Source organism: Dryobates pubescens, chromosome 12 (genome assembly GCF_014839835.1).
Source record: "Dryobates pubescens isolate bDryPub1 chromosome 12, bDryPub1.pri, whole genome shotgun sequence".
Taxonomy (NCBI): Eukaryota; Metazoa; Chordata; class Aves; order Piciformes; family Picidae; genus Dryobates; species Dryobates pubescens.
This window is the reverse complement of record NC_071623.1, coordinates 2,674,886-2,687,738: the sequence shown is the minus strand read 5'-3', so window position 1 is coordinate 2,687,738 and position 12,853 is coordinate 2,674,886. Positions and strand designations below refer to the sequence as shown.

Here is a 12,853-nt window from a genome sequence, read left to right as displayed (position 1 = left end):
GCTGTCTGGCAGAAAGGGACATGAGTGTGTTCCTAATGCACAGCCTTTAGTGCAGCTTTAACTAGCAATTTCACCTCAGCTGAGTTGTTGAAGAGAAGAAGATTTATTCAAAGGTAGTCTGTTGTCATAGAAGCATTGCATCTGCTTCAACAGAACCCTGCCTTTGCTCTCCTAGCCAAATTCTTCATCAGTGTGAAGTTAGTGATCATGGTATAAATAAATTGATGGATTGTAAAGCTGTATGTAGGTGCTTTCATCACAAAGGGAGATTAATAATAGGGTTGGTTACTACACCAGTTTGTGTTTGGACCTTTCGCAGATGCTGTTTCTGCAATTTCTCTTCCCAGCCATTCCTCTCAGTTCTGTTTCCTGACAGTTTAGATAATGCAAACTCAAGTATCTAGAATTTGTGAGGACTCTCCATTCTGCACTCATTGCTTTGGTTTAAAATGTAGGACTTGAAACCACTGGAGGCAGTTGCTTAATCACATTTGTGACCACCTTTGGAGGCCCAAGCATCAGCTGTGTTAGTCAACTGGTAGGTATTAAATCCTGAAAGTAATTGATCAGAAGCCCCAATTTACATTCCTGACTGAGTTCCTGGGTTTGGGCTCTGTGCATACTTAGTGAGAAGCCATCAACCTTCAGCTCAGATACTAAGGCACTCTTAAGTGCTGTTGATTGCAAGGGGAGTGCAGGCTCTGAAGGAAAATTAACACATCCAAGTGCCGGGTTTTGCACATTGGCCACAGCAACCCCATGCAGTGCTACAGGATGGGGTCAGAGTGGCTGGAGAGCAGCCAGGCAGAGAGGGACCTGGGGGGACTGGTCGATGGTAGGCTGAACATGAGCCTGCAGTGTGCCCAGGTGGCCAGGAGGGCCAATGGCATCCTGGCCTGCATCAGGAACATTGTGGCCAGCAGGAGCAGGGAGGTTATTCTGCCCCTGTACTCAGCACTGGTTAGGCTGCACCTTGAGTCCTGTGTCCAGTTCTGGGCCCCGCAATTTAAGGATGTTGACTTGCTGGAGCGAGTCCAGAGAAGGGCAACAAAGTTGGTGAGGGGTTTGGAACACAGCCCTGTGAAGAGAGGCTGAGGGAGCTGGGGTTGCTTAGCCTGGAGAAGAGGAGGCTCAGAGGAGACTGTATTGCTCTCTACAACTCCCTGAAGGGAGGTTGTAGACAGGCAGAGGTTGGTCTCTTCTCCCAGGCACCCAGCACAAGAACAAGAGGACACAGTCTCAAGCTGTGGCAGGGGAGGTTTAGGCTGGATGTTAGGAAGAAATTCTATACAGAGAGAGTGATTGCCCATTGGAATGGGCTGCCCAAGGAGGTGGTGGAGTCACCATCATTGGAGATGTTCAGGAGGAGTCTTGATAGGGTGCTTGGTGCCGTGGTTTAGTTGATTAGATGGTGTTGGATGATAGGTTGGACGTGATGATCTTGAAGGTCTCTTCCAACGTGGTCTATTCTATTCTAAAATGCTTAAGGATTTACTTTATAAACACTCAAGTGTTCTCATTTTTGTAACTTCTTGTATCTGTCTTGCAGTGACCTTTGTAAATAAGTCAAAGTCTGCTGTGTAAGCACTACTAGTCTGTCTTTGAAAACCTCAGTGAATGCTTGTGTCATTCCTGTTTTAAACAGTAGTAAGCTGATGCAACTTGAAAGTTTTAAGAGAAAATACTGCATGGAATTTATATTTGGCAGAACTGGTGTCAAGAAAAAAAACCAGCATTTGCTGCTGGTAAAGATGTGATGCCCAGGGAGGTGGTGGATTCACCACCTTGCCTATCCCTCCCCTATCCTCTTTAAGAAGAGACTGGATGAGGCACTTGGTGCCATGGTTTAGTTATGAGATGGTGTTGGGTGGTAGGTTGGACTTGATGATCTCTAAGGTCTTTTCCAATCTGGTTAATTCTATTCTGTTCTAGAGATGACATAACTATTGTATCACAGATGGCTAAGTTTCATGGAAGTTAGCATAGCTTTGTATTTCTAACTCTACTTAGGGAATGTAGTAAAGTGCCTTGAATGTAGCAGTCAGAATAAAATGCCTTAAACATATTTTAGCTTTAAAATTATATTGCTAAAATATAGCTTTAAAATATTAGCTTTAAAATTATATTGCTAAATTATCTCCTCTTTTAAGCACCTGCAAAAGCAACCCACATGTCAGATTAGAATTAACCAGGTTGGAAAAGACCTTTGAGATCAAGTCCAACCTATCACCCAACACCATCTGATCAACTAAACCATGGCACCAAGTGCCTCATCCAGTGTCTTCCTAAATACCTCCAGGAATGGTGACTCCACCACCTCCCTGGGCAGCACATCCCAATGACGAACGACTCGCTCGGTGAAGAACTTTCTCCTCACTTCAAGTCTAAACCTCCCCTGGCACAGCTTGAGACTGTGTCCTCTTGTTCTGGTGCTGGTTGCCTGGGAGAAGAGACCAACCCCTTCCTGTCTACAACCACCTTTCAGGTAGTTGTACAGAGCAATGAGGTCACCCCTGATCCTCCTCTTCTCCAGGCTAAGCAACCCCAGCTCCCTCAGCCTCTCCTCACAGGGCTGTGCTCCAAACCCCTCACCAGTTTTATTGCCCTTCTCTGAACACGTTCAAGTTGCTCAATGTCTTTCTTAAATTAAGGGGCCCAGAACTGGACACAGGACTTTCTGCCTGGCCACTCTCCAGCCACTCTGACACCAGTCTGTAGCACTGCATGGGGCAGATGTGGCCAATGTGTAGAGCCTGGCACTTAGACGACCAGCCTGTCAAGGTCCCTCTGCAGATCCCTTCTACCCTTTAACAGATCAACACCTACTCCCAACTTGGTGTTGTCTGCAAACTTACTAGTGGTGGACTCAATCCCCTCACCTAGATCATCAATAAAGATATTGCATAGGATTGGGCCCAACACTGATCCCTGGGCGATCCTGGTACTTGTTGGTCTGGTGTGGCACTGGTGTTTTTGATGGTGGCAAGGTGTTAGATGAGCCCTAACAGTTACAGGAGCTGGGGTGGAGATAGAAACCCCATGTGTTTGGGATTGTTAAAATTGAGATACTTATGATTGCTCCTGCCACATCTAATAATCACCATGGGTGTTCTGTATTTGAGCAGGAGTGGCATTCTCATCCTTTCATGTCCTTATGATGCACTGGCATTGTTTGACAGCTCTGTTTTCCAGTCTCTTTGTCAGATTTCTTGGTTTCCACAAGTCCTGTGGAATTATGCTTACAATGCTGCATCCTTATGAGCACCATAACAGCAAGTCCTTTCATAGGCCGGACATCCTGGCCTGTATCAGGAACACTGTGGCCAGCAGGAGCAGGCCTGTACTCATTCTGCCCTGTACTCAGCACTGGTTAGGCTACACCTTGAGTCCTGTGCCCTGTTTGTCTGGGCCCCTCAGGTTAGAAAAGATGTTGAGTTGCTGGAATGTGTCCAGAGAAGGGCAACAAAGCTGGGGAGGGGTCTGGAGCACAGCTCTGTGAGGAGAGGCTGAGGGAGCTGGGGTTGCTTAGCCTGGAGAAGAGGAGGCTCAGGGGAGACCTTCTTGCTCTCTCCAACTCCCTGAAGGGAGGTTGTAGCCAGGTGGGGGTTGGTCTCTTCTCCCAGGCAAGCAGCACCAGAACAAGAGGACACAGTCTCAAGCTGTGCCAGGGGAGGTTTAAGCTGGAGGTGAGGAAGAAATTCTTCCTAGCAAGAGAGATTGGCCATTGGAATGTGCTGCCCAGGGAGATGGTGGAGTCACCATTCCTGGAGGTGTTTAGGAAGAGCCTGGATGAGGCACTTGGTGCCATGGTTTAGTTGATTAGATGGTGTTGGGTGATAGGTTGGACTTGATAATACCAAAGGTCTTTTCCAACCTGTCCTGTCCTATCCATGTGCAGTTCTTTAGAAGATGTAGATGGCTTGTGATAAATGCCAGCCTCTTTAGTGGCATTTCCTCCAAAACTGAGGCTGCATCTGAAGGGGAAGAGACATTGTCCTTCCAAATGCCAAAGAAAGCTTTCAGTGCAAGTAGAACAGAGTGGGAGCAGGTATGGTTTGGGGGTTTTCTCCAGTTTGGTTTTGAGAGGCATGGAGAGAAGGGAGTTGGAGCACCCTCAAGGTTGAATGTCAAGGAAATGTTGTTTTTTCATGGTGTCTTTCTAAACTATTCTTTCAGACCTGTGGAGATTTTTAACCTCAGTCTTGGAAGTGGTTTGTTCAAAACTATCAACCCTAAGAGGCAGCTTTCAAATTCCCACACTAAGACTCAGCAGAAGCATTAACTGGAGCATTCTTTTCTGTACACATGCATGAGAGCAGTGCTTGGTTAAGATGTTAGCATGATGTGAGGTTCTTTTTGGAACATAATTAACTAAACCAGGTTCACCTCTTTATTTAAGGGGAGGCTTCCAGTGAGTCCTCTCAGAAATGGTTTGTGGGGGTTTTTGTGTTGTGTTTTGGGGGGTGGGGTTTGGGTTTTTGTGGGTGGTTTTGTTGTTGTTGCTTTTTAACCCCTGCAAATTTCCAATTGGAAATACCTGCCTTTACAACAGGCTTATTATCCATTTGGGGTTCTTTGTAGGGTTTTGGTTGGTTTGGTTGGGGGTTTTTTTGTGGTTTGGGGTTTTTTGGGTTGGTTGGTTTGGTTTTGGGGTTTTTTGAGAGGCATCCCTGACCACAGGCTGTAGACTGGTTCAAAGTATCTCCTTTAATGAGGAGGTTCTATATTGCTCAACAACTGCAACTGTCTTTTACATTTCTCTTTGTGAGAAATGTAGACAGAAAGGATTTTGAAGTAGGAGTTCCTTGAACACCTGTCCATAGACACTGAACATCATCTAATTGTCATAAAGAATAAACATGCAAGTCTGAAGCTGGTTTTACTTCATTTCAGTCACACAGTTTTTAAGATGTTGTAGGAATTCGACACATTCCATACATTCAGAATCTCTCTTCTTCTTGTTAGTCAGTGTGGGTAGTAATACCCACCACACAAACCCACTTGTACATCATCCCTAACAGTCATTTGTATTATCTCCCCATAGAATGAGTCTTTAAAGTTTGTAGTTACTTCTCTTAGCAAAAGTGAATTCTGTGGTGGGTTTTTTGTGGATTTTTTTGGGGGTTGTTTGTGGTTCTCTCTTCCAGGTTATTTGGGAGTTTTCATTGTCAGATGTTCAGGGAGAAGACAACAAAAATATCAGAACATACTTTGGTTTTAGTTGTATGAGTGGGTGAGAGCAAACATAAGGCTAGGCAGTTATCTTGTGTAATGAGAGCTCCACACAAACTTTCGTGGGAATGCCTTTTATCAAAAGAGTAGAGCCAGGGCCCATAGCTGCTAAGTAGATACAGTACTTCTGTTTTCATCAAGTGTTATTTTACTTTAGAATCATAGAATCAATAAGGTTGGAAAAGACCTCAGAGAGATCATCAAGTCCAACCTATCACCCAACACCACATGACTAACTAAACCATGGCTTCAAGTGCCACGTCCAATCCCCTCTTGAACATCTCCAGTGCTGGTGACTCCACCACCTCCCTGGGCAGCACATTCCAATGGCCAATTACTCTTTCTGGGAAGAACTTTCTCCTCACCTCCAGCCTGAACCTCCCCTGGCACAGCTTGAGACTGTGTCTTCTTGTTCTGGTACTGGTTGCCTGGGAAAGAGACCAACCCCCACCTGGCTACAACCTCCTATGAGGTAGTTGTAGAGAGCAATAAGGTCTCCCCTGAGCCTCCTCTTCTGCAGGCTAAGCAACCCCAGCTCCCTCAGCCTCTCCTCACAGGGCTGTGCTCCAGACCCCTCCCCAGCCTCGTTGCCCTTCCCTGGACATGTTCAAGTGTCTCAATATCCTTCTTTAATGAAAGGTAGCTTTATGTGAACCTTGTTCTTGCCACATTCTGATCTTGAAGACAGTCTTCAGCTGATGGGTAGAGTGCATGAAGAATGGAAACTCAGTTTAACCTTAGCAGCATGCACACATTTGGTTCTCCAACCACAGAAGAAGGGTGAGATAATAGTGTGCACAGAACAGGTAAGGTAAAGAAAACATGGTACTGATTTTGTACAGCTGGCAAATGCTGTTATTATCAACATCTGGAAGTGACACTGCTTCCCATCCCCACAGCCCCTCCAGTAACAAAGGTCAGTTCTTGTCACACTCAGGGTATTTTTGTTGCATAGTATTGAGAGAATGGCAGGAGATTTGAGAATGTTAATTCTTATCCAATTTCATAAAAGTACTCAAGTAATACTTTTTAATGTCTTTCTTTCACCAGGCACACAAACAAATGGCCTGGACTTTCAAAAGCAGCCTGTGCCTGTTGGAGGACCAATCTCTACAGCCCAGGCCCAGGCCTTTCTTGGGCACCTTCATCAGGTAAGAGAATACCCATTTCAGAGTAGGAGAGACTTGGTCAGGTATGAAGGCAGCTACTCTTCCATGCTTTATGTTTACTTTCTGTGAATGATGGGGAGTCATGTAAAGGAATGCATGGGTAGATGACATGCTTAAATAGCTTGGATGGGGTAAAGTTCTTATTGTGTTGCTCCTATTGAGCTGCAGAAGACAGCAAGATAGGGTGAGACCTGCCAGTGGGAGCTAGAAAGCCTCTATTTTGTGAGTTGAGCAGCAGGCATCATGGAAAATGGGGGACTACTGGAGTACTGTGATTGATGTATACCAGCTTCTCAGAAGGGATAGGCAAGGAAGAAGTGGTGGTGAAGTGGCCTTCTATATTAGGGACACATATGAAATCATCCAAATTATTGAAGGTGATGATAGGGTTGAGTCCTTACAGGTAAGAATCAGGAGTAAGACCAGGAAGACTGATACTGTGGTGGGAATCTGTTATAGACCACCCAACCTTTAAGAAGGACATCGAGACACTTGAACGTGTCCAGAGAAGGGCAACGAGGCTGGGGAGAGGCCCTGAGCACAGCCCTGTGAGGAGAGGCTGAGGGAGCTGGGGTTGCTTAGCCTGGAGAAGAGAAGGATCAGGGGTGATCTCATTGCCCTCTACAACTACCTGAAGGGTGGTTGTAGCCAGGAAGGGGTTGGTCTTTTCTCCCAGGGAACCAGCACCAGAACAAGGGGACAGAGTCTCAAGCTGCACCAGGGGAGGTTTAGACTTGAGGTGAGGAGAAAGTTCTACAGAGTGAGTCGTTCGTCATTGGAATGTGCTGCCCAGGGAGGTGGTGGAGTCACCGTCCCTGGAGGTGTTCAAGAGGGGATTGGATGTGGCACTTGGTGCCATGGTCTAGTCGTGAGGTCTACCAAGACAGGTTGGACTTGATGATCCTTGGGGTCTCTTCCAACCTTAGTTATACTGTGATACTATGATACCAAGATGAAGAGGTAGGTGAGATGTTCTATAGGCAGTTGAGAGAGGTTTCACAATTGCTACCCCTTGTTCTCATGAGGAACTTCAACTTCCCAGATGTCTGCTGAAAATATAATACACCAGAGAGAAAACAGTCCTGGAGAGTGTGGAAGATAATTTTCTAGCACAAGTGGTGAGGGAGCCAACCAGGGAAGGTGCCCTCTTGGACCTGCTTCTTGTGAACATGGGGAAAACTCGTGGGGGAAGTGAAGGTGGGAGCTGTCTAGCACACAGTGATCATGAGATGACTGTTTTCAGTCCTTGGGGAAACAAGGAGAGGGGTTAATAAAACTGCCACCTTGGATTTCTAGAGGACAAACTTTGGCCTGCTCAAGAAACTGACAAACTCCCTTGAAAGGCCTCCCTGAAGGATATAGGAGTCCAGGAAGGCTGGGCATACTTTGAGAGTGAAGTCTTACAGGCTCAGGAGCAGGCTGTCCCTGTGTGCTGAAAATGAGTCGGCAGGGAAGGATTCTGGCCTGGCTGAATAGGGACCTTTGGCTGCACCTCAAGATCAAAATGAAGTGGGGACAGGTCTCTCGTGAAAACTATAAAGATGTAGTGAAGCTATGTATGGAGAAAATTAGGAGAGGCAAAGCACAGATATGTTTCCATAAATACATTAACAATAAAAGGAAAGCAGGTAGGGAAAATCTCCATCCTTTATTGGATGCAGAGGGAAACAGTGCAGAGGAAAAGGCTGAGGTGCTCAATGCCTACTTTGCCTTGGTCTTTAGCACTGGAAGTAGCTGTTCCCTGGACAGCCAGACTCATGAGCTATGAGACAGGGAGGGGATGCTGAATGAGATCATCACTATAAAAGAGTGACCTGCTACACCACTTAGATGCACACAAGTCTATGGGGTCGGATGGTCTATGCTCAAGGGTGCTGAAGGAGTTGGCCACTTTATTTACCTGAAGTCCTGGCTAACAGGGAAGGCCCCAATGGACTGGAGGGTAGCAAATGTAACACCAAATCTACAAGAAAGGAGGATCTGGGAAACTAGACCTGTCAGTGTGACCTTGGTACCAGGGAAGGTCATGGAGCAGGTCATCTCAAGTGCCATTATGTGCCCTGTAGAGGCCAACCAGGGAATCAGGCCCAGTCAGCATGTGTTTATGAAAGGCAGGTCCTGCCTGACCAACCTGATCTTCCATGACAAGATGACCCAACTGTTGGATGAAGGAAAGGCTGTGGATGTTGTCTACCTAGGCTTTTCAAAAGCTTTTGACACCGTTTCCCACTGGCTTCTTGTGGACAAACTGGCTGCTCTTGGCTTGGCTGAGCACACACTCTGCTGGATAAAGCACTGCCTGGCTGAATGGGCCCAAAGAGTGGCAGTCAGTGGAGTTAAATCCACCTGGCAGGCAGTCACAAGGGGTGTTCCTCAGGGCTCAATGTTGGGACTGCTTCTGTTTAACATCTTTATTGATGATCTTGATGAAGATGTAGAGTGTGTCATAGAGTTTGCAGACACCACCAAGTTGGGTGGGAGTGTTGATGTGCACAAGTATATGGAGGCTCTGTAGAGGACTTGGATAGGTCAGATTGATGGGTCAGTGTTAATGGTATGAGCGTCAACAAGGCAAGTGCCAGGTCCTGCACTTAGGCCCCTATGAAATGCTGCAGGCTTGGGGAAGTGTGGCTGGAAAGCTGTCTGGCAGGAGGGGACATGGGTGTTACAATAAACAAGTGGCTGAATATGATCGAGCTGTGTGCCCAGGTGGTGAAGAAAGGCAATGGCATCCTGGCTTGTATTAGAAATGCTGTGTCCAGCAGGAGTAAGGAGGTGATTGCCCTTCTCTACTCAGCACTGCCTCAAGTATTGTGTCCAATTTTGGGCACCTCAGTACGAGAGAGAGAGAGATTGATAGTGCTGAAGTGAGTGCAGAGGAGGGCAACAAAACTAGGCAGGGGCCTGGAGAATAAATCTTATGAAAAGCAACTGAAGGAGCTGGGGCTGTTTAGTTTGAAGAAGAGGAGGCTAAGGGGAGACCTTCTGGCTCTCTGCAACTACCTGAAAGGATGTTACAGAGATGTTGGTGCTGGTCTCTTCTCACAGTTAATTAGTGATAGAACAAGAGGGAATGGCCTTCAAACTGCAACAGGGCAGGTTTAGACTGGACATCAGGAAACTGTCTGTGGTGACAGGTTGGACTCGATGATCTTTGAGGTCTCTTCCAACCTTAGTGATACTGAATTCTTTTCATGGAGGAAGTGGTCAGACATTGGGATAGGCTGCTCAGGGAGGTGTGTGGGTCACCAGCCCTCAATGCGTTTAAAGGTCGTTTAGATGTGGTGCTTGGGGTTATGGTTTAGGGGTGAACCTTGTAGAGTAGGTTTAATGCTTGGACTTTATAATCCCAGGGGTCTTTGCCAACCTGAATGGTTCTGTGATTCTGAGGTGAGAATGCCTGAAGTATTGAATTAAAACCAAACAAATTAAAAACCTTAATGGATGTACCAAGTGGGAAGGCAAGGTGGAATTCACTGGTTTTGTTAAAAGATCGTGTTTGTTAAAGGATTGGAAAGCAGCTCTGTGGAAAAAGACCTGGGAGTATTGTTGGACAATAGGATGCCTCTTCTCCCAGGCAACCAGCACCAGAACAAGAGGACACAGTCTCAAGCTGTGCCAGGGGAAGTATAGGCCCGAGGTGAGGAGAAAGTTCTTCACCGAGCGAGTCGTTCGTCATTGGAATGTGCTGCCCAGGGAGGTGGTGGAGTCACCGTCCCTGGAGGTGTTCCAGAGGGGATTGGACGTGGCACTTGGTGCCATGGTTTAGTCATGAGGTCTGTGGACAGGTTGGACTTGATGATCTTTGAGGTCTCTTCCAACCTTGGTGATTCTGTGATTTTGTGTGATTGTGTGACCATGAGCCAGCAATGTGCCATTGTGGCCAAGAAGGCCAATGGCATCCTGGGGTGCATCAAGCAGAGTGTGGCAAGCAGGTCAAGGGAGGTTATCCTTCCCTTCTGCTATGCCCTGGTGAGGCCTCATATGGAGTACTGTGTCCAGTTCTGGGCTCCCCAGTTTAAGAAGGGCAGGGAAATGCTTGAAAGGCATTTCCATGGATGCTATCACACAAGGGTACAGCAAAAGACTCTGAAGATGATTAGGAGACTAGAACATCTCTCTTAGGAAGAAAGGTTGAGGGGTGGACTTGGGGCATTTTAGCCTAGAGAAGACTGAGGGAGTATCTTATCAATACAGTGGGTGTCAGGAGGGTGGGGCCAGCCTCCCTTCAGTGATGCTGAGTGACAGGATGGGAGGTAACAGGCACAGACTTGAATGCCTGAAATGCTATCTGAGCATGAGGAGGAACCTCTTTGCTTTGAGGGTAGCAGAGCCCTGCAACAGGCTGCCCTGAGAGGTGGTGAAGGCCCCATTTTTGGAGTCATTCAAAACCCGCCTGAATGCATTCCTCTGCAGCCTGCTCTAGGTGAGCCTGCTCTGGCAGTGGGGTTGGACTAGATGATTTCTGGGGGTTCACTCCAACCTTTATCATTCTGGGATTCTGTGTGATGACCCAATAACTGCAAAGGCTCTGAAACTGTCACTGTTTGGTTAAAGACAGAAGTGTGTTGAATGGCAGGCAGCGCTATCTTTGGTCTTTCAAGTTTTTACACACAAAGTGATGGTACTTACTAAGTATATGTGGTTTGTGAGGTTTAAATTTAATTCTTTTTTTTAAAAGTTATTTTCAGGACCTGTTTGTCAGATGATATTCAGGTTTCTACTACTGTCCCTCTGTTCTGCTGCTGCTGCATTTAGGAAATCAAAGCTGAACTTCAGATCTAGGCTCAAGCAAAATGGGGCAGCCCTAGGTGAAGAGAAGTATAAGGGGCATAGTTTTTCATCTGTTCATACTTGATGTATGAAAACAAATGTCCTAATTTCTTTCCCTTCCTCAGCACCAAGTTAAAGTTTAAAATGCTGTATCTAATTGGCTGACCTTGAATGCTTGAGGTCTGAGGTTGCACAGTTATTGTGGTGTAATTGACGTACCGAAGCTTTTATGCCCTCTTTTAAGAGCTCTGAATTGCCACTGTATTGTATGGAACATTTTACATGGCACATAATTACAATTTTCCTAGTACATTGGGTTATATGGGGCCTAGGGAGTGCCACTGTTTGAATTTGCTTCACCAACAGGCTGTTGTAGGCTGCCTTTATGTGGAGAGAAGCTGACTAGTTTTCATGGCTTGTCAGTATGTGTTTAACATGGACACATACAGCTGCTCTGCAGAACTTTGTGGTTTAGTCTTTGTTTTGTTATATAGGCTGATCCAGGACAGTAATTGTATTTAGCACAGTGCTTTATCTTGCCTTGAAACTGTATTTATTTAAACAGTTGTCAGGATCTTTATAACATCATATTTGACAAAGTGTGATTCATTTCTTGAAACCCTAGTTGAAAAGGAAAATCTCAGCCATTCTTTTATGCACCTGTGGGTGTGTGGGAATCTATTGTCAAACTGTTCCCTTCTAGTGTGGTTGATGTTAGTGGGGTGTTATTCAGCCTTAACACACAGTGCTTTCCTCCAGGCTAATAGAAAATATTAGGTTGTAGGCAACATGCAGGAACAGTTTAATTTCTAATTAGAAAATGTTTGTGTGAGGGAAGGGCTGTTGTAATTGCATTCCAGAGGTGTTTTCAGGAATATGCTGTTGGTACCCGAGTAGGATGCCTTTGTAGTCTTTTATGTGGTGTTTGATTATTATGCAATTTAAAAAGCATTATTTCTGAGTATAATTTTGGATGGCAGGCTGTTATTGTTTAGTTTATTCTCTGCTGTTAATTCATATTAAAAGCTCAGATTACATCAACTAATTATGTTTTGCTTGTGATAAGGACAAACTTTGCCAGGATTGTTTGCTCTGGTGTAGAATGTGCCTTAGTAAGTCAAGTACTTCCCTCTAAAGTGGTAGGAAATAATTCCAAGGTGACTCTTAAGGGCTGCCTGCTTGAATATTCAGTTATTAATTTCATGTACTGCAATTTAAATTAAAACTCTCCTTCCTGTGCTTGCAGATATGTGGATTCTCTTTTGTGATGTATATTATGTGGGGACATCTTTTTATGGAGCCAAGAGCGTTACATTTTGCTTTGCTTTATTGTGTCCTTATGTGTTGCCTAGTTTTCAAATGAGCAGTGGCTTTCAAAGGTGGCCAGAGATGGAATTTGCTACAGCTGTAACTCTGACCTTTGAAAGTGGTAGCAATTAATTACCTGGCATTCCTTCTTCATGACAGTAGTGGTGGCAAAACCAAGATGAGGCTGACTAAAGCCATCTTCAATAAAGGAAAAATTAGCACTTGTTTTACAGAGAAAATTCTTGCTAGAGATGGAAAAAAACCCCCACCCAACCCCAACACTGTAGAAATCTCACTTGCTGAAGAGTTCATTTTTATTTTTCATTGCAAACCCACAAAAAATTCTTTGGACCTGTTAATCACAAACACTG

General features: G+C 45.5%; 1 protein-coding gene across 11 annotated transcripts in view; it reads left to right on the top strand.

Moving 5' to 3' along the window:
• The window catches only part of POU2F1 (POU class 2 homeobox 1), a 144,696-nt gene that overhangs the window by 81,481 nt on the left and 50,362 nt on the right, over positions 1 to 12,853 (top strand). For all 11 annotated transcript variants that reach the window (XM_054165950.1, XM_054165949.1, XM_054165945.1 and 8 more), the window contains exon 3: positions 6,283 to 6,383. In XM_054165950.1, coding sequence (XP_054021925.1) covers positions 6,283 to 6,383 — 101 coding nt within the window. The remainder of the gene's footprint in view (positions 1 to 6,282; positions 6,384 to 12,853) is intronic.